The sequence below is a fragment of the Temnothorax nylanderi genome, unplaced genomic scaffold (genome assembly GCF_030848795.1).
Source record: "Temnothorax nylanderi isolate EJ_2023f unplaced genomic scaffold, tnyl_v1.0 TNYL_tig0057_pilon, whole genome shotgun sequence".
Taxonomy (NCBI): Eukaryota; Metazoa; Arthropoda; class Insecta; order Hymenoptera; family Formicidae; genus Temnothorax; species Temnothorax nylanderi.
In genome coordinates, this window is record NW_027249119.1 from 127,484 (window position 1) to 150,163 (window position 22,680).

General features: G+C 37.2%; 2 protein-coding genes and 2 long non-coding RNA genes across 6 annotated transcripts; 2 read left to right on the forward strand and 2 right to left on the reverse strand.

Annotated features, from left to right (window-relative positions):
- Positions 1–4,043: 4,043 nt before the first annotated feature.
- Pdf (Pigment-dispersing factor) lies at positions 4,044–5,147 on the forward strand. Its single transcript, XM_071707302.1, has 3 exons — positions 4,044–4,152; positions 4,362–4,512; positions 4,817–5,147. Exons 2-3 carry the CDS (start codon positions 4,381–4,383, stop codon positions 4,940–4,942), a joined length of 258 nt encoding a protein of 85 aa, XP_071563403.1. The 5' UTR covers positions 4,044–4,152; positions 4,362–4,380; the 3' UTR covers positions 4,943–5,147.
- Positions 5,140–10,989, reverse strand: Pitslre (cyclin dependent kinase 11B pitslre). Of its 3 annotated transcripts, none has more exons than XM_071707299.1 (7): positions 10,644–10,989; positions 9,442–9,816; positions 8,316–9,313; positions 7,700–8,026; positions 7,142–7,418; positions 6,151–6,381; positions 5,140–6,064 (listed from the first exon to the last, which is right to left on the reverse strand). In XM_071707299.1, exons 1-7 carry the CDS (start codon positions 10,733–10,735, stop codon positions 5,770–5,772), a joined length of 2,595 nt encoding a protein of 864 aa, XP_071563400.1. In that variant the 5' UTR covers positions 10,736–10,989; the 3' UTR covers positions 5,140–5,769. The 3 variants fall into 3 exon arrangements, with proteins under 3 accessions (XP_071563400.1, XP_071563402.1, XP_071563401.1); XM_071707301.1 differs by lacking the exon at positions 10,644–10,989 and adding an exon at positions 10,167–10,305; XM_071707300.1 differs by lacking the exon at positions 10,644–10,989 and adding an exon at positions 10,134–10,296.
- A 4,291-nt stretch (positions 10,990–15,280) lies between these two features.
- Positions 15,281–16,747, reverse strand: LOC139773077 (uncharacterized). The gene is made up of 2 exons (XR_011718255.1): positions 16,611–16,747; positions 15,281–16,431 (listed from the first exon to the last, which is right to left on the reverse strand). It is a non-coding gene; the product is annotated as an uncharacterized lncRNA (long non-coding RNA).
- A 127-nt stretch (positions 16,748–16,874) lies between these two features.
- On the forward strand, positions 16,875–17,333 carry LOC139773078 (uncharacterized). Its single transcript, XR_011718256.1, has 2 exons — positions 16,875–16,998; positions 17,168–17,333. It is a non-coding gene; the product is annotated as an uncharacterized lncRNA (long non-coding RNA).
- The last annotated feature ends 5,347 nt before the right edge of the window (positions 17,334–22,680 follow it).

Here is a 22,680-nt window from a genome sequence, read left to right on the forward strand (position 1 = left end):
GCGTTCTTATCGTGTTACGCTTTCTGGTACGCGGCGCGTCTTACACTGTAATTCGCGAAAAATATGAAGCATTTGTTAGCTTCTAATTAGGCGAGTTCAATGCGCGCTGCATAATTGGTTGCATACTGAACCCTTGATCTTGAAAATCAAGCGACTACATATGAGAGAGCGAGAGTTCGGCGCGCAATTAATTATGCACTATCCGTTGAATCACAATCCATTGAATCCGTTAGATCGTAATTTATTGGATCCAATCTGCCGCAATGTTTTGGATCGAACCTGCTAGCATACCGCTGATCTTGCTTACAGGGGAGAATTTGGCAGGTAGGTATCTATCTTTCAGTGGTATCGGGTACCGGTGCAGGCGCGAGTTATTTTTCTTCTTTCATGGCACTGGAGATCTCTAAATACGTGCGCGGAGGCGAACGCCCGGTGACCGACACGGTAAAGAGAAACGTTTGTCAGGAGAACAAAGATCCCGGGGGTCCGGGGAGTTGGACGGGTATTCAAATTCGAGCGTATAGCGGTCCCCGGCCGGTTAATTGCATTACCTGTGCGCCTCTGTATAGGTGTGCTTGAACGCACGCACGACGTTCGATTCGACGCCCGAGCCCGCCTCGAGCATTATTAGCAGGCCGGATTATTAAAGGTGTGAGGACGCGCGGCGCTTAAACGTTGCGTCGAGTTCAATGCCATCTCTAGCGACAGACGAAGAGACGAAGAAAAAGGCGAAGGGAGAGCGAGAGAGAAGGAGTTAATACCGTAGAAATATAAATTTTATGTCTCACAGGCCCCCACGCGAGAAAAGAAAATAAAAAATGAAATATATGAATCCATAATGGTCGATCGTTAATGGGCGAGCAAGATGAAGTATCATCGATGCGGAGTCGACTTAGTCGGGACTCAAACGACCTCCTCTTTTTCATCCCGTTCTCTCTTTCTCTTTCTCTCTCTTCCTAATTCAAATGTCCATAATTATACTGTCGTAAAGTACTAAAGTAATTGCTGTATCATATCACGAGTAGTGTACCTCACGATTAAGGGCTGCGCCGATAAATCAACGGCGGATTGCCTACCAATTGGCGGTCCAAACGATCGCTCGGTTCCCGTAGGAGCCCTTCCTTCGAGAGAAAAAAAAAGAAGATGATAAAAAGCGTTTTATGAATTCATAGCTGTTTATTTCTTCGGAGTGAACGCTCGCATAACTATCGATTAACATCAAGGCGAAATAACTTCTTTCGCACACGTACGCATCGCTCATACTCTTTATAAATGGAGAAGCTCACGGATAAGTTCACAGATCTTTTTTTTTTTTTTTTCGGAAGAAAGAATAGGACGAAACCGAGAGTTGCGCAGTTGCTGAAAGTGTCGTTATTTATCGCCGCAGGTTCGTGGACCAATAACGCGTTATTTCATAATAATCGGCCCATCAGCCATTAGTGCATCTCGCGGCAGAGGCGCAAGCACGGCTATCTCGATGGCTTTTTCGCGATAGATAAATCGCTACACAGGAACGCTATTAACACTCGCGGCGAACAAATTGATCCTCTCGCGGCGATAGAATGACTATCTCCATCTCTCTTTCGCTACTTGAGAACACCGCGACAGGGATCCGTAAGTATATACGTCATATTTCGCGCACACATCTGCGAGAGACGTCTCTCTGACACGCGTTAAAGTCACGAAACGGCTTCTGTGGAGGCGAATGTGAGTCAAACGGGTTTCCGAAGACGAAGACGAGGAGCGTGACCGTGGCGGGTGCGAAACGTCGCGTAAATCAAACGTCGTGTGAAAGAACGAAGATGTATTACGAAACAGATGACGATTTGGCGATAATTGGACAATCCGTGCTACTAAAATCACAAGTAAACCGAATTAGTGGCGCGACGCGCGTCTCCCTGGCAAACATTGCGAAATCTCGGAGTCAACTTTCGACGATTCCACAAATAATAATAATAATAGTAATAATCTTGTCGAGAGTGCGACAGATAAATAAATTAAAGAAAATTAAAGAAAAATTAGCCGCGTTTGGCACAAAAGATTTCTCTGTGAGAACGAATGCGAACGAACGAAATTGCAAAAAATCAACAAGACGAGGCGATTTTGAAATCGGGGAGGCGACCGGAAAAGAACTTTTTTTTTCTTTTTACGCGCGCCTTACGCTCGTTGATCTCGTTGTTTCCAATCTCATCGAACTCTTACCGATCATCGTTTCAACTTGGCGCGGATCGCGAATGGTCGCTCAGACATCCAGGCTCTCCATTATGGAGAAAATGTCACGGAGGCGTCGAAAGTGGCTAATCCGTTCGCCGTTGATCGACACGCCTTCGCCGTGAGTCTTCGAAGGGTCTTAACGTAGAATCAAGGCCACGCCACCGGTCCCAGGCCGCTTTTACGGCCGCTGGTTGAGTGACCTTTCTGCGCCCATCCCAGGGAACAGTCGAAGATTTCGACGCTGCTGCTGGTCCGTCCTTCTTCCTCCTCGCTTTGCTCTCTTTTCTATTTTGTCTCTCCCTCGCGAGTTTCTTGCAAGACGAAAAAGAAAACGAACGACAGGGTGTATCGATTCATTTTGAAGGTAGTGGCAATCATAAAGAGATTGTAGTCGAATCAAAGGAGAAAGTTATTAATAGACTAAGGGAAATGATTGCTATTGCAACCCTATAATAGAAATATTACTATTACTATTAATTATTATGCTATTGCTATTAATGTTACTATTAATTTGTACTATTTTTGTAGCAAAGAAATAGGCGAAATAATGAGACTGCGTTTGATAGACCATGTAATTAATATTTTGCTTGAGATAAGATCTGCAAGATCGTCAGTGAAAATATCGTCAGTCGTTCATTGCGATCCATTTTCCACATGAGATTGGCCAAGTAGTTATCTATAATGAATACTAAGGCATTTATGATGCTCAGGTCAGGTATTTATGCGACGCGTTGCTCCGGAGGAGCGCTCGGTATCACTTCTCGCGCCGTACTCCCATTGTGTACGCCCGACGAGCGTTTGTCCCGAGATAATTATGCCATTTATCTCTCCTTTTGTCTCCTCCCCATCTTCCCCGAAGAATGACAATGTCGCGATTCACCATTCGTCGTGCACGCGACGTATCGTTCGGCGAATGAGTAATGCGGGCGAGCCGGCTGATTTATATCTTCTCGAGTATATCGAAAGGACGGGAGCCGTCGCCGCCGCCGCTGCCAGCCTTCGCGAGGTCGGGTTTCCTCGTGCGGATAAGCGTTCCCCGAGATTAAATACGACACTGACCCTGACGAGACTCGCATTCGCGAGCGACCGCAACGAGACGAGTGCTCGTAATGCTCGTCGTGGGCTCTTCCTATAATGATAGCTCTTGTCGCCGACGGGCGCTTCGGGCACGCGCGCCGCGAGATCGCGGGCCTTGATAAGAGAAGAAGTTTCTGCGGAGAAGATTAAAAGACCGTACTCCCGACTGTCGGCGAGGGCGACGGGGCGTCTTTCGGCGGCTCTCGCTCTCGATGCAAAAATGTCGCTCTGCAATTAATATTAAAATGAGAATGAAAGACGTAATTCGCGGATCCTCCGCATCGTGTAGTCTTTAAAAGGACGTCGCGCGAATTCCGCGACATTATATGAAAAGGTCAATAATAAAATGTTTTTCAGGAGTGAGAGGAGTTCCGGCACCCGACAGGAATTCGGCGGGATCGGCGCCGATCGAGCTTCTATTATGTTTTCGACTCCGATTTAAATTCCTCCCCTCAGGATCGCATTTCCATTTCCAATTTCAATCCTTCTCTCGGATATATTTTATTGATCCGTGAGCTTTATCGAGACGCAATTTTATTACGTATACCGATCAGCCGCGAGTAATCAAACGCAGGATTGCACGCTTCGATAAGATTTCTTTTACATAACTTAATAAAGGAGACGAAACATAATTTCCACGATGATTTCGTCGGAGGAGGACACCTGTCGTTCGCAGAGTCGGCCTACGCCCTTACGATCTGTCTGTCAGGAACAGATCTCGCGACGATAGTAGATGCTCGGTATAAAAGAAACAGCGCTTTCGGATCCACGTCGTATTCGTGCGGTACATTGAACTGCATTGAACGGCGTCCGCTGCTACTTCGCAGTCTGCTGCAAATTGGCGACTTACGACTATTGCGAGTAATTATCACGTTTATTCAAATTACTTAATTTAAATAAAATTTTCGTATAATACAATTTTTTTTAAATTAATATTAATATTTATTTTATCAAATTGAATTAATATTAAGTTTTATTAAATTAATATTCAATTATTATATTCAATATGTAATTTAATAATTGACAAGTCTTTTTCTACACGTGTTTACCTTTTCTTATCTTGTCTCAAGAACGGAGCAGCATCCGTCAATGGCTAATTACGCGAAGCTCGCAGTCGTTATTGCCGTTATCGTCGGCGTCGTTTGCGGAGAGGAGTTCAGCGAGCTCGAGGATGTCGACAGGAATATTCTCGGGTTGAATCTTCCGTACGGTAGAGGATTGGTAAGTGTATATACCCATCAATCCAAGTGGCAATTAAGAGACGCGTAAAACTTTGCTAATAACGTCGCATTTATCATATTTCGAAATTATATCGAGCGCTTCGGCAAGATGAGATACGAGGATTAATTTACACGTCAATTCGGACTCGGAATTCTACTTAAGCGGTCGACACAGTTTGGAAAAGGAAATAGCGATGTTGTAACATAATACTATTAAATAGATTCATTAGGCAAATATTTATGTACATAAGAAATGTTGTACACATTTCTTATTTTATTATTTTTATTATTTGTTTCTTTCATAGGATAGCGAATTGCAGCTGGCCAGATTGATACTGGTGGCTCCACGTCCCTCTCATCCGAAGCGTAACTCCGAGCTTATAAACTCGCTGTTGGGCCTACCAAAAAATATGCACAATGCGGGGAAATGAAAGTGACATCGCTTGGTTGTACAAGATATTCAAAGATACATATTACATATACAAGAATATACACCTCATAGTTTATCCGTCAAATATATATTAGAACAGAGCATTTGGAAAATCAAATGAAAAATGTCAGCGCTGTTGCCAGAAACATGGACCCCGTGTACAAAATAAATCGATACTAATAAATGTAGAAACTCATATACATATATTTCTTTCTATTTTATTGCATCTTTCTATTACATAATTCCTTGTACTATTTTTTTTGCTCTCACGTTCTCTTTATAATTCATGATTGTAAAGTGCGGACTAATATAAATTACGAACATTAATCACGTAAATGTTGTTTTGATTTTTATAACAGATATTTCTATTATTCCATACTAGGATAGTATTATTCTATCGTATTATTCCAACGGAGTTGAAAGGCAACTCAAAGTTGGCAGATCTTAGGTTTAATACCTCGACCTTCATTTTATAAGAGGTCGATTAATTTCAAAAGGAGATAAGAGGATTTGAAGGATTTAAATTGTAACCCATTCCAGAAATTGATACATAAATAGGTAGATATATTATTTTATACTATTAAATCATATGCGACAAGAGCAATCGCAAACATCTTCATTTTATAAAAACGAGACACTGTAATTCAATTATATATATGAATATTCTTCCTGTTCTTTTTTTCTTTTATAACAGAAGTAGAATACGTACATATAATGCGGATTATATATTTCTTCATACATACATATATAAAGAAACGTAGTATATTTTGTATAAATCTATTCGGATAAAAATTCTTTGTTATAATTCAGAGTATAAAATTTTTTCAACTAGAATTTCAAGTGAAAGCCACCGCCAACCGGCGGCGCCCTGCCACCCTCCATCATGCCCATGTGGAAACCGGAGTTGCTCAAATCGGCGTCGTCACCGTCGCCCAATTGCTTATATTCTCTGCCGCCGCTCGGTGGTTTCGGGGACGCGTTCGTAATTCTAATTCCTTGCTCCGACTTGGCGGGCCACGTGGGAAACATTTGTGGGTCGATTGGCAAAGGCGCTTCAGTAAAATAGCCATGATTACTGGCGTCTTCGGCGGTTATACGTTGGCGAGGATCATACGTTAGAAATCTGAAAACGGAACAATTACGCTTGTAATAAAACTTATTTAAATATTAGACGCTTGCATATATCGCTCTCTATGTGGAATAACTTACTTGTTCAGCAACTCGATACCTAAATCGGATAACGATAAACTAAATCTTTGTCTGAGATTATTTACAGGGTAATGCGCGAACGGAATCTTTTGTACTATGGGTAATTTAGCATATCCTGGCCAGATTCTTTCACTCGGTGTACCCAGCTCCTTAAATATTTTATTCAATTGATCTATATCCGACTTTCCTGGGAACAATGGTTCCATTCTTAAAAGCTCAGCGAAAATGCACCTAAGAAAGAATCATAAATATCATATATAGTCTATATTTATATATACATACATGCTAAAATTATATTTATATTTAATACTATAATCCATAATCAAGTCAGCCATAGTCAAGTTAATATCGCCGATTAAAAACAATCATAATAATAAATGATACTAGGCCAAAAACGAGCAACGCATGGATGTCACAAATTAAAAATAGTTTAACCCGTAGGGGTCACACCTCCTAAAAATAACGTAGTGGTCACACTGGGTCCAATGGACCCCACGCAGAAAAACAGTTGCCATTTGCGTTCTTTTTGATGTATCGACTTAAACCTTGAACTGGAATTTAGTTTAAGACTTCCTCTTTATAATCCAATAATTCTTTTCTCCTTTTTAAAATTTTTTTATGTTGAAAAAACGCGAGAAAAAACAGCACAGTTTGAAATTGTCAATTTTCATGAAACTTGTAAAATCAAATAGGTCAGTTTTGAACGTGTAAAATAAAGTGAAAAAACTGTCTCTTCGAAAGTACGTAGACGCAAAGTTAGCCTGGGGTCCACTGGACCCAGTGTGTCCACTACGGGTTAATCTCTCAATACATAATAGCGTAGATATATCCTTATCTACGCTATTATATATTGAGAGATTAAACTATTTGTGACATCTATGCGTTGCTTGTTTTTAGCCCAGTATAATTTATTATTGTTTTAAGCATACGAGCTAGATTCCATTGATATAGAAACAATTATATTAAATGATACTGAAAAAATCACACTTACCCTACGGACCACATATCTATAGGTGTACTATATATTCCTGCATATTCTTTGTCACACAGCAATAATTCAGGAGCTCTATACCAAAGCGTTACGACGATAGGCGTGTATTGCCTCAAGGGAGAGCCATATTCACGAGCTAAGCCAAAATCGCCGACTTTCAAAATGCCCCTGTGACTTAACAGCAAATTGGACGTCTTTAGATCGCGATGCAATATCCAATTATCGTGTAGATGCGCGACCGCGCGTAACAATTGTTGCATAAGACATTTAACTTCTCCTACAATAGAAGGAAATACCAATTTTTTCTTACATTCGCATATTCTGTTATAAATTTAGAAATTGGGTGCAACAGCAGCGTAAAGTTCAATATATGTGATCCATAAAACAATACAATTATTTTATATTTAATCCTTAATGACATCTTAGATTACTTGTATATAATTGTTATTTTTAAATTGTATCAAAATTGTTTTTTTATTTTTTGACTTGTGCTGTTATTACACTATTACGCCCAACTCTTCGATCAGTTTTCTACCTTGTGTAATACAATACACTCACCGGGTATAAAAACTTGTTTCTTCTGTTTCATGGTTTCTATTAGGGATTTCAGATCGTGCTCTACGTAATCCATGACAATAAATATCTTATCCATGTTGCTGCCAACGACTATCTCACGCACGGTAACAATATTGGGATGCTGCGCTTTCAATAATGTATTGATCTCTCTCAGACTCGTAATCGGAAACCCTTCCTTCTCCTTTTCCATTTTCAGTCGTTTCAACGCGACTATCTCATCTGTGCGTTTGTCGCGTGCTCTGTACACGACTCCATATGTACCTTCTTCGATTCGATTTAGACATTGAAATTCTTCGACGCTTCTACAACCTAAAGAGCAGAAAATTTACAATATATGTAAATATAAACAAAAAATAATGAATCATAGAGCGTCTAAAAATTAATGATAAAATAAAGGCAAAAATAAAAAAAAAACAGTTTGAAGGAATAAAAGCAAATTTGAATTAATCAAGTTGAAGATTATTTACGATAAAAATTTAAGCCTGAGACTAACCTGAGAGTAACCTGTGACTAACTCGTGTATTTGGGATGCTTTTATTCCTTCAATTTTATTTTTAAACTTCTTTTACATTTATTTGTATAGCATTTCTCGCTGTACCTTGAATAGCCGGTAGATATGGCGGTAACTCTGGTTCCTTCTCTTTCTTTTCCTCCTCTTCTATGTTTTTCGGAGCATTGTTGGACTCGACATGTCCCGGAGAGTCTCCATCCGAATGATCGGATTTGGCTAATCGATCGACGGACAATGGACTTGGATTGTTGTATTCTGAGCCATCATTGGAATCGCCCCCAGAACCTTTATTCGATTCGTTAGATTCATCGTCGTCGTCGCTGCTCGATTCCGAAGAGTCGGACGAATGTCGCTCCGAGGACCTCTCGTGCGGACTTCTCTCACCCTCGGACGAGTGTCTAGACTCGGCTGATTTCGATCGCGCGCCCTCGGAACGAGCAGGACTGACGCTTTCATCCGACAGCTCTACAATCGAAGGATCCGGATTGTTATCCGGACTCATAGGCCGTTTCTCGCCTCTCTTCATTCTTCTCGCTTCCAACTCCATTCTAGATACCTCTTTGCGCCTGGCCATTTCTCTGTCGGCTTCCAACAGCCTTTCTTTCCTAAGTTCCTGTTCCGTCATCTCCTTTGGATCTTTAATCTGCATAGAGATGTCATTTTGCACATCCATCTCGTTAATATCATCGGTTACGATCTCCATCGCTTCCCGCAGCTGTTTGTCCCTGTGCTCCTTCTCGCGCTCCATCTTCTCTTGGTCTCTCTCGCGAGCTCTATCGTGCTTGTGAGATCTCTTGCGACGTTTCTCGGATCGTTCCATCAGCTCGCTCTCCGAGAACTGGTCGTCCATGATCACGCGTACGTGCCTCTGATCCTCCATGCGAATCTCGCGACGTTCTCTACCGTCGTCCACGGTACGCATTTCACGACGTTCCCGCAGGTCGTCCATCCGTACTTCTCGCCGATCGCGCGACTCGCGTATCTCTCGCAGATCCTCCAATCGCACCTCGTGTCGAGACGACTCGATTTTATAATTACGAGTATCACGCGGATCCTCCCGTCTCTCCCTTCTCTTGTCCAACAATCTAGAACATAAATATTTTCATGTAATTAGATTTTTAAAAGAAACGATAAATACAAATAATATTAATATTTCTATATTTTGTCAGATAGACAGACAGCGAAAAATTCCAAGGTACGAAATACAATATACCTTTCCCTCAAATCTTCTAGGACGCGGTCTCCTGTACTTCTTTCCTTGCGATCGTGCCTGGAAGATTCTCTGTCTCTGGAATGGCTCTCCATCCTGTCTAGTCGCTCCATTCTCTCGCGATTCCTCTTGGAGCTTTCCAAACGCTCGGGTCTTTCCAGAGGTTCTTCCACATGTCTACGATGCCTGTGCTTGTCCCTATGTCTGTCTTCGCGTTCGTGCTGACGCGACTTCCGCTCTTTCTCATCCCTACGATTTCTCCTGTCGCTGTGCTTCTCCCTTCGATGGGACGAGCTAGACTTATGATGGCGTACAACTGCCTGCGGTGGTTTGATATCTAAGGAGTCGGCCGTGTCGCCACCCTCTTCCTCTGAAAAGCTGGAATAGGTAATTAGGTTGAATCAATGACATTACTTATTCTTTCGTGAGATTCGTGAAGCGAATGTTTGAGATATAAACTCATAAATATTTGTACCATCAATAATATTATCACTTTTCGTTTCAGTAGTTTACGAATATTTATGAATACATTCAGAATAAAAATTAAGAAGTGATGCGCCAATTAACGTTATAAATTTTTTAACGAATAAAACAAATACATGTGCCATTGACGGGACCGGAGTAAGGATGATATTCCTATGTACTTAGGAATAAATAAAAAGGAAAATAACTCGAGGAATCGAAGTGCTGCGTACAAACGTGCGTTGTCTCGCGGAGATTTTGAATACCTAAAAATTCTGGGCAGCATCGCTCGTCATTATGCTTCGTGCGATATGTTTTCACTTATTCGCAAAAAGGGACGGACTGACTTGCCGAATGCTGAGTGTCAAATTGCCAATTGGTGTTAAAGAGATCAATGGAAAAAACCTTTGGACGCAAAGTCCGCCATTCGCGAGCGTATCGAACACCGCCACTGCGGTCAACTGCGGTGCTATCAAGCAGTACCAACAAACCCCAAATGCAAAAAGACAAAAATTTGTCGCGCAAGCGCGCACATGCGCTTTCAAATGTCATTTTAGGCTAACCTAGACGACTCTCACGTAGCTCGGACGAGGAGCAACGGATTAACGCGGGGATCAAAAGTACGCGTTGTAGGCGTAATCCAGTGATCGTTCTTGGCTCGTAGCCCGTCCCGTCTTTTAGACCTAATCTTAATCAAATTGCGACGATAATTAAGAGAAAGACGATATAGCGATAAACAATACCTGTAATCAGCCATATCCTTCGATGGACTCTTCTTAATTTCTCCGTCTTCACTCTGATTATCGATATCCATATCTGACATATCCGTGGACATATTCACGCGAATAGCTAACGCGATTTTTAACCTAACTCATTGGGATGTCGCTCGTTGCGTTCGAATGCGTTCCCATTTTCGGTGAATTGTGGCTCGCAGAAGATGACAAAACAATCAGCGTGACGTTTGATTACAGATTTTAGATTGTAAATATAAAAAAAAGATGTAATAAAACGTGTTTTTCACGCTACCACTCGCGAATTATCTCACAATACGCCTACTTCACCGTTCACCATTGTAGCTTTTTTTCAATGGGTTTTGGAACGCAACGCGTCAGGAGCCGGAAACGCCTTTTTCTGAAGTTTCGGAACACGGAGAAATTAAAGGGCCTCCTTTCGATGAAGTTTGGGACGCCAGGAGAAATTGTACAATAATTTTCGGAACGCCCGCCCGACAGGATAATTTAAAGGTCAATCCAGATGATCTATAAACACATTTTTCTTCGCACGTCGAGAAAGCTGACAGGTTAGGTTATGTATTTTACATGTAAAATACATTGCATTATATATTTTATGCTGATAAAAATGCAGATAATATTGGAATAAATGTTAATTTATAACTATTTATACACTATGCTAGAACCAGGAAATGATGTGGTAGTATAAGGTTGAAAGACCAAACATACATTATACGGAATAATATATGCGTCTGCTATGAGATATGAGATCTCATCTCTGCCAGCAGTGAATAATTGGTTTAGAAAAGTGTATATATATATATGGTATTTATTTAGAATACGGGCCTGAACGCAAATATAGATAAAATTATGTTCAATCGACGCGTTTTTGCACGAAATGAAAGAATCTGGCAAATAAACGCGGCGGTCTGCCTAGCTGTGTGAAGTTGGCCCCCCCCCCCCCACTACTGAAAACCCAATAATAACTATTACCATTCGTTTGGTGGTCGTTTGGTGGTGTTTGGTAGTCCATTCCCGATGATTGGTCAAAACTGTAACTAATAATGCGAAAAAAAGACATATGCGCGTGAAGTTAGCCCCCCTTCTCGTAAAACTCGGCTTTCCAGACTGCGTATATCGTTATAATTGTAAGCATTCGTTTGGTGGTCGCGTGCTGACGTTTGGTAGTCCATTCCCGATGATTGGTAGTAAAAACTGTAACTAATATAATGCGAAAAAAAGACATATGCGCGTGAAGTTAGCCCCCCTTCTCGTAAAACTCGGCTTTCCAGACTGCGTATATCGTTATAATTGTAAGCATTCGTTTGGTGGTCGCGTGCTGACGTTTGGTAGTCCATTCCCGTTGATTGTTAATCAAAACTGTAATCGATAATACAAAAAAAAGACATACGCGCGTGAAAATAGCCCCCTCTCTTGTAAAACTCGGCTTTCCAGACTGCGTATATCGTTATAATTGTAAGCATTCGTTTGGTGGTCGCGTGCTGACGTTTGATAGTTTATTCCCATTTATTGTTAGCTAAAACTGTAATTAATAATACAAAAAAAAGACATACGCGCCTGAAGTTAGACCCTCTTTTTATAAAATTTGGCTTTCCAGACTGCATATATTATCAAACCGAACATTTACTTTACCAATAAATAATTAATCTGCATATATTATTATAACTATAAGAATTCGTTTGGTGCATTTAGTAATTAAAAATATAATTGTTAAAGAAGACAATAAAATATATATGTGTGTAACCATGCGTTTTATAGAAATATTCTTGTACGATTGCATGTTTAATTATAATCATTAATATTTATTTCACGAGTATTTTATGATTATATATTTTTTGTAATTATTAAATGTGCATAGTCGTAAAAATTACAAAACATAATTAGTCGTTATTTTAATTACGCTCTACAATTCTAAAAATTAAAAGATTATATATTACTTGACATTTCGAAAAATAACTATGAAATATGACTACAAGAAAAATTAAAAAAACTTTTTATATTATTTTATTGTATCGATTTATTATAGAAAAAGATTGAAAAAATGTTTTGATGTTAGAAGTGGATTACACCAATTTGATCCATATGTATTTAATTATTAATTATTAATTATTGAAAATTAACTACCAAACATCATAAAATGCTTGTTAAATAAATATTAATGATTATAATTAAACATGCAATCGTACAAGAATATTTCTATGAAACGCATAGTTACACACATATATATTTTATTGTCTTCTTTAACAATTATATTTTTAATTACTAAATGCATCAAACGAATTCTTATAGTTATAATAATATATGCAGGTTAATTATTTATTGGTAAAGTAAATGTTACTTGTTTGGTTTGATAATATATGCAGTCTGGAAAGCCAAATAAAAAAAAGGCGGGTCTAACTTTACGCGCGTATGTCTTTTTTTGTATTATTAATTACAGTTTTAGCTAACAATAAATAGGAATAGACTACCAAACGTCAGCACGCGACCACCAAACGAATGCTTACAATTATAACGATATACGCAGTCTGGAAAGCCGAGTTTTACAAGAAAGGGGGCTATTTTCACGCACGTATGTCTTTTTTTCGTATTATTGATTACAGTTTTGATTAACAATCAACGGGAATGGACTACCAAACGTCAGCACACGACCACCAAACGAATGCTTAGGCCAGGTCTACAATGGGTGTCGTAACTGTCGTAAGTCGTTAGTCGTAAGAAATTGACCAATCACAATCGAATTTGAAGAGAATAATCAACTAATGATTGGTCAATTTCTTACGACTCACGACTTACGACAGTTACGACATCCATTGTAGACCGGGCCTTATAATGATATACGCAGTCCGGAAAGCCGAGTTTTACAAGAGGGAGGGGGGGGGGCTAACTTCACGCGCATATGTCTTTTTTTCGCATTATTAGTTACAGTTTTGACTACCAATCATCGGGAATGGACTACCAAACGTCAGCACGCGACCACCAAACGAATGCTTACAGTTATAACGATATACGCAGTCTGGAAAGCCGAGTTTTACAAGAGGGGGGGGGGGGGCTAACTTCACGCGCATATGTCTTTTTTTCGCATTATTAGTTACAGTTTTGACTACCAATCATCGGGAATGGACTACCAAACACCACCAAACGACCACCAAACAAATGGTAATAGTTATTATTGGATTTTCAGTAGTGGGGGGCCAACTTCACACAGCTGGTCTGCCTCGCGAAGCGAGATATTAATCGTTAAAGTTGACGACTATTCGGGTTAGAAAATCTGACATATCGACGAAAGCAGCGATACGAGCATGCGCTTTGGCCACTTGCGCATGCGCTGTGGCCACAATCACGTAATTTTAAAGAAATGAAGCGCGCCAATAGGTCTGTTCTTTACAACTGAACTGGCTGCACTAGTTCAGAGTTCATCCTTTTCCTTCCAATGTGGTGTAAAAAAGATAAACTCTGAACTAGTGCAGCCAGATAAGCTGCAAAGAACAGACCTAATGTATCCTATTACGTACTCGTAGCTGTCAAAGACAAACATTATTTAACATGTTGTTGTTTGATTTTATCCAACTAATGGCAAAAAAACCATGCTTAACGAAAATCACAACTTCTATAAAGCAGGGCACACACACGTGTATGTGCCCTGCTTTAACGAAAATCACAACTTCTATAAAGCAGGGCATACACACGTGTGTGTGCCCTGCTTTAACGAAAATCACAACTTCTATAAAGCAGGGCATACACACGTGGTGTGCCCTGCTTTAACGAAAATCATAACTTCTATAATCAGGGCACACACACGTGTATGTGCCCTGCTTTAACGAAAATCACAACTTCTATAAAGCAGGGTATACACACGTGTGTGTGCCCTGCTTTATAGAAGTTGTGATTTAAAAGTATTTAACCGTTTAAAGCGCGTCACTAACCTATATAGGTTAGTGGCGCGCTTTACATAACATGTTAAATAATTTCACAGCGCATGCGCAAGTGGCCAAAGCGCATGCTCGTATCGCTGCATTTCGTCGATATGTCAGATTTTCTAACCCGAATAGTCGTCAACTTTAACGATTAATATTTCGCTTCGCGAGGCAGACCGCCGCGTTTATCTGCCAGATTCTTTCATTTCGTGCAAAAACGCGTCGATTGAACATAATTTTATCTATATTCGCGTTCAGGCCCGTATTATATATATATATATATATATATATATATAGGTATATACCCAGTAAACAATTTGTCAGCAAATTGTAACCAATTTGACACCAAATACGCGCAAAACTTGTCGACAAATTCGGTGCGATCTGTGTCTGCAATACGCTTGTGTTTTGCTAGCAAAGCTTGTGTACATGACTTGACACCAAATTGACGCCAAATATCGAGCAAAACAGGACAGCAAAAGTTCAACGGCAAATTTGCGCCATATTGTGAACAAGGCTTGCCAACAAAAGCTCGACAGCAAATTTGTGCCAAATTGCGAGCAAACCTTGACAAAAGAACTTGACGCCAAATTGGCACCAAATACAGAGCAAATCTTGATGACACAGCTTGACGCCAAATTGCAGCAAGCCTTGTTACGTAGCCATTAATAAATACTAAAATATATTTTTTTAGGGAAAATTAAAAGCATTAAATTATAAAAAGCATATAATTTTTTATTGATTTACAATAAATTATTTTATACATATGTTAAAAGAAATCTTTATATTTATAAAACATTATAAGACATTTATAAAATCTAACGGTGGCAATAAAATAATTAATTATATATTAATTACAGTAAATGTTATACAATGTGAATTTACTGACATGCAAACATTTAACTTTGTCAACAGCACATACAATATTTGTAAACACTCGAGATTCTTATATAATGCCTGGAACACATACTCCGTGCGCAGATAATGCATTGGCCGGTATAAGGAGGATTTATAGAATCTTACTGAAAACACGAGTATAATTTCTATGAAAATGCATCTAAAACAATATTCTTATAAGCCTAATACTACTAACTTTCCTTTCTTTAATCATACAATAATAACTACCGTGCATATTTAAACAACTAGTTCAAACTTGAAACACGATTTATTATTTGCAAGAATGCAAAATTGAAATAAACAAATGTTCACAATGTGCATAGTTCGTCGATTACGATGGAATAATGCAGTACTGTTGTCAGAAAGAAATAACAAAAGAATAATATACATCATTTAGGTGCAAGCAACCGAAGTGAATTTTGTAGTGTTTGATGTAATAGAAATTAATATACAGCAGAAAAAAACTGTTCAAACAAAACTTTTAAACCGTTCAAACAAAACTTTTAAACTATTCAAACAAAACTTTAAACTTTTACAGATAAAAAAATACACGATATTTCATCAACAGTTCCAAGATTATTTTGAGAAATATTTTAATCAAAGAAAGAATATGTAAAATTTTTAATATTGCAAGAATATGATAGTTATAAAACTAAAGCATTTCCCTTGTATTTTAAATTGTTTTAAATTGTTTCTATTTCAAACTAATATTACAATTTTGCCTTAATCAGATTCAAACGGCAAGTAGAATGAAACATTTTATTACATAATATTACATATTCTTTATACTCTTATAACTCTTCTTTAAGACTATAAGAGTATAACTCTTTATACTCTTATAACTCTTCTTTATAACTCTTGTTTTCACGAAACATTTCGAATATTTTTTATTCTCATCACTATTCTCGCAGTTTTCAGAATTATCATCGTTGTCATCTGAATGAGCCTCGTTATTGTTGCCGGTGTGTCTGTTAATGTTAAATATATCTCTATAATTATCGTTATTTTCGAAATCAAAGTGTTCAGAGTACTCAAAATGATCAGAAAAATTCAGAATGGTGAGGAAGTTCAGAATGATGAAAAAGTTAAGAATAATGAGAAAGTTCAGATTCTTTTTGATTATGAAGAAAATCTGGTATTACGGAACTTTGGCTTTTAACGGAAGCATGTGCTTGCTGAATATGCGACTGATCGAATTCAATTAAAGAATCTGTTGAATTGAGTTCTTCTACAACTTCAACATTCACTTTCTGCCTTTTAACTTTCTTAGAAAGCTTATGAAACGGTGTTTTTTGGCATGTTCTAAAATAAACTGCAAATAAATTTAAATGTTATGTTTACATAAAATACATAGATTTCAAAATATATACTATCTTTACTCTTTAAAAACATTTATTTTTTCAGATTTTCTACTGCACAATCACTATAACAAATGGAATGTTAATGGAAAAAAATATAACTAAATTAATTAAACTAACAGTACAAAATAAACTTATAGGATGGAAGGCTGGCTGATTTTCTCGAGTTATAAAAAGGTCATCAATTTAAATTTAAAAACAAAATCTCGTTTAATTAAACAAATTTTAAATACAATTAACGTTTTACGTTTCGACTTTATATACTTAGTCTTCTTCAGAAACCTGATACATAAGAGATAATACATAAAAAATAATTAAAAAATAAAAAGAAATAAAATTGCTACAGATAAAAAGGATAGAGAACAAAGCCGCATACTTTGGACTGACTTGCCAGAAATGTAGCTAAGATCTACACTATGACATAGTATAGACCTTAGCCACAATTAATGTATATACGAGTTGTCAAAAATAGAATGAAATAAGTCAAGTAATAAAATTGTTACTATTATCTATACTGTTGTTATTATTATAAAACGATATTATTTATTATTTGACAGTGTAAAATTGTAATGCATATATTAAAATTATATTAGGGCTAGAATATAAACCAGACCCACAAGAATGAGAGCAATTCCAAGATCTCAAGACGAGAATTAACCAGATCTTACAGGGCGGAATTAAGGAGTCTGGATTACTGATTGAAATCAAAGTAAGAAAAGAAAAGAAAAAAAAGAAAAGAAAAGAGAGGGGGGCCTCTGCTTTTGTCTACGAGATCAATTCTAGGGCTAGAATATAAACCAGAGCCACAAGAATGAGAGCAATTCCAGATCTTAAGACGAGAATTAACCTTGCAGAGCCCCTTGTACTACCACGATCAATGTCGATCTTCCAATATGGCGTCCCAAATGAGAATATCGGAAGGGCCCTGCTCGCTGGACCGGACTCCTCGCCTCAATCCTCCCTCAAGCTCTCCTTTTCCTGGCGGTGAGCTCTCCTTGGGAAGTCGAATCTCGCTCGGTTGGTCTCCAGAATACGTGCCGCTTAGTTCAATCAGTTACGAAAGAAGGAAAACGTACTCGTCTCGTCCGAAGAAACGCAGCAAGAGCGCAGCGGCCATGACACTGAACAAGAGCGAGAAAGGAGGTGGGGGCGCGTTGAAAGTGGCGACTCACGTGTCGCGCCATCTGAATGAAACGCCCTAAACATCGCTTGGTATTTGGCGTCAATTTGTTCTTAAGTTTTGTTACCAAAATTTGCTCAATATTTGGCATCAATTTGGTGTTAGGTTTTGTCAACTAATTTTAGCGGCAATTTGATGCCAATTTGTTATCAGGTACTACTAAGCTTTGCTCGATATTTGGTATCAATTTGGCGTCAATTGTGTACGCATGTTTTGATACGTATTTGCTAGCAGTTTGTCGACAACATTTGATAAAACAAATTTTGATGCAAATTTGTACCATTTCTGAAACCAAAATTTGTAGCAAGTATTTGGCATTATTTGTTCGAACAGATTTGGCTATCTGGGTATATGGGGCATTCTTTTTTTCTCAAAATAGCCACCCCTCTGCACATTTTATTTTTGAAGATAAAATGCTTTGCGAGATCTCAAAATTTCCGTCGAAAACTCAATTTTTGGATGCCGTATGGCGATTTTCATTTACATTCAAGGGTGGGGCAGTATGACCAAAATATCGCTCAAACCACCCTAAAAAATAGGAAAGTATGCAAATAACATCTAAAATCTTAGCAGTTTCTATCAAATTCGATGCAACTTTGAAACAAAATGGTTTATGACATCCAATTAAATAGTTTTCAGACGTTACCCCCCATTATAATCAAAATCAACCCTTCAAAACCACCCCTGAATCATCATTTCGACAAATTGACAATTATTCTAAAACAGAGTAAAAAAATTTAAATAGAGTTCACGGGCCGTGAAATTCTTTCAGAATATATTTCAATCAAATTCACCTCCATAAGGATCATAACCAATCAATAAAAATCATCCCCTACACATCATTTAGACAACTGGGCAATTATTCACAGGCAATTAAATATAAAACTTTTTTATTAAGTCTACAGGCCATAGAATTCTATCAGAATGTATTTTGATCAAATTCACACCCATGATGATCAAAATCAGCCCTTAAAAATCATCCCCTAAAAATCATATCAACAACTTTGGAATTCTTTTTAGACAATAAGTCATGTTATATTTTTTTTACTAAGATTCAGACATTCTGGAATTCTTGCAGAATATATGCCGAATAAATTCACCTCCAAGCCAATGAAATACAACCCTAATGAATCAACCCTTAACTATTATGCTGGAAAATTTGTAATTATTCTTATACTACTTAACTACAAATTGTATTTATGGTAACTGAAGGCCATAAAATTCTATCAGAATATTTTGATCCAATTCAACCTCATGATGATCGTAACAAACCCTCAAAAATCATCCCCTAATCAACATTTCTAAAACCTGACAGATATTCTTGTACCATGTGACTTAGAATTATATTTATGGTGACCCTGTCAGGCAATACATATCTGTGAGAATATATTCCGATCCAATTCACTCTTGTGGCGATCGTAAAGAACCTAAAAAATCATTCCCTAATCATTATTTCGACAACTTGACAATTATTATTAAAAAAATTAGAATTGAAAATTTTTTATTGAGTCTACAGACCACAGAATACCCCCAAATTGTATTCCGAGCAATCACCATACGGAATCAACAAAATATGCGTGTGTTTCATTTCGATTAAAAATATTCGAGTTTTCGATTACAAAAAACTAAAATCGTGATATAATGTAAACTTGAAATTCTCTTTGTATTAATTAAGAATATGACTAAAGTAATAACAATGGTAATATCTAGTTTGATTTAAAGAAAAGTATATACTGTTGACCTCGATAACTTCGAAAGATATTATCGACGAAACATAAATATGTTCGTCATGCTCTTTGCATGTTTTTAGGCACTGTGCTACATTTTAAAAGCGAGAAAAAAAAATATATATAAGTGTATTCTATTTCTAATGACTCACCTTATATATTAGCTGCAATTCTTCGTAGAAATTAATTATGGTTAATGTATCTCATCACAAGTTCTTAATGCTAGAGATGTACAATCTATTCTATTTGATTCTAGTCGGGATTATACCTCAAGTGATCATCGAGAACTGAAGCTAACGACATTTGATTTCATAATAAATATGTGGTACAGTAACAACAACTGCTCAAGTCATCACAACATTTATATCAAAAGTGTTCGCCGAATGAAATGATATATACAGAATTATAATTGCTTGTCCAAAATGAGATTAAAATAAACTAATGAAATAATTATAAAAATGCGTACTTGACACATATATGTACCTACCAATGTCAAGATTTCTATCAATGAGAGGCACTTCTCGATAACACAGTCAAACTTTAGCATTTATATGAGATCAACCGAAACAGTTGGAGAAAAGACATACGTTATACTTATGATATAAATAAATAGATACGAGCCGTAATACATATATTTTCTATTTATTCCAATTATTTTCTAGAGAATTATTTTCCAAAGAAACATATATGTATTGAAATAATCTTTCGTATAAAATATTTGAAAAAAATAAAGTGTATATGCACATGCTGTCGTAAGTTCACTGGATGGATAGGGCCGCAATGTAAGTGAAAATCGTTATTTTCATCGAGGTCCGACTCTTTAATATTTATCAAGCACATCCGTGATGAAAACTTTACGAGCGAAAGTTATATAAGATTAGCAACACCGAGAAAGAATCGTGTTTGACAAGTCGACTCAATGTTTTATACAAATTAATGTCAAAATTTTATCAATCCTGATTTAAATTTTACTGAACTTCCTATTCAAGCTTTAAAAGTTGTTTGCACGTCTAGTATTAATTAAAATCTCATGAACGAAACCTACATACAAAGGTATGTATACACTGAGAGCACTCTTCTGATAGGTATAATATCTATGTAATCTTTTGATTGCGATTATATTTTGAATAAATTACGAATTTTCTCTTAGAATTTACCCTGAAATCATGGTAGTTGTGGGACAACATGTACCACCAAGAATTTTATGCGAGCTATTCTGATTAATATCTATCATAATAAAAAATATTAATATCTATTACATTAAAATATAAAATATGTTTGATTAATTTTACTAAAATATATCTAGGAAATTTCAATAATTTTTCAAACATTACTAATCTGCTGGGTAATTTTTACCACGTTATTTGTAAAATGTCTTTTGTATATTTCAAAAATTCTTTAGTTGTCCCATGTTTGTAGTGAATTTAACGGTAAAATATAACAAAAAATTCTCTCCGTGCAGGGCTCAAGAATGGCAAATAATAATGAGTCAGCGATGGTACATATAATATCAACGTCAATATTAAACAAATCGAAATTATGCTATAACTGAAATATTCTTCAATATAATGAAATATTGAAAAATATTTTATTTACAGCATAATTTCGATTTGCTTAGTATTGACGTTGATATTAAGTACCATCGCTGAGTCATTATTATTTACTATTTGTGTGTAATAAATCAGTCATATACTACGTTTATGCGAGCGTTACTTTTGTAGTAACTTACGATAATTCCTTCGCGTAAACAGGATTTTGTAGTAACTTACGATAATTTACTCCACGTAAACGAGTGAATTATCGTAAGTTACTACAGAAGTAACGCTCGCGTAAACGTGGTATTAGTTTATATGTTTATAAATTACGTACAAAATTTATTAGTAAAAAAGACGTATGATATACACAGCGCAGAGTTAAGTTAAATCAACACAGAACAGAGTGAATACATCTTTATATTTTATACTCCACAATACTTTAAATAAGAAAATAATTAACAGAATAAAACTAACTTAATTTTATATTTAGAAAGATATTAAAAAATATGAAGTACATAAATGAGTTTCTTATCTATACGACCAATTCAGCACGAAAATTAGAACGAAAAATCGAATAGCATGAGTAATAGAATGAAAGAGAATTTTATATATTTTAACGTATTTCATACTATCTACATTAAAATCTTATGCATTAAAATTACGTGTAATATTAATTAATAGTCGTTGTTTACTATATATAATTGCGTACTATTGTGCGCAACATAGTAACCGATCTAACATTTAAAGTATTACTTGAGCTATCTGCTGGAAACTTGTTCTTCTAGGTTTTGTGGTCCTTCTATTATTACTTTCATTATTTTGAAGTAATTAATTGACGTGAATTCCTAAGCAAGATGCGACTTTCATTTAATTATTCAAACTTTTTTTTAAATAAACTACAACTAGCAGCAGGTATATGGCGTCTCGCACGCGTGTATATGCAATACTGATGTTCTGCGAGTTCTCCTCGACGGAAAATGAAGACAGCATATCGCCGCTACGTCGGAACTTTTGAGTATGCTCCATATTGTTATTATCCGACGTCATTCTCCACAGACACGTAGCGATCTCCAAAAAGATGGTTTTCCTTGACCTTTTGCGGCACTGAGGTCTCTGTCATAATATATAACACGAAATGGCGTAACTCCGACCCTCCTAATCATCTCTCAACCCCCTTACGCTGTTGTACCAGGTCGAACTTGTTGCCGATCAAGAATAGCACCATCGTCTTCTCCACACATTCTGTAGCAGCTCCTTCAACCAACTCTTAAATCTCAACGAAGGTGTGTAGGAGAGACCGGGGCGGAGTCGTTACTACAATTATCTCGAAATCTGTATGTTGTGTGAACTCGCCATTAATATTGTAAACACTACTTATGGTGCCCATATGACCAACGGAGTTTAGTGAGATTATATG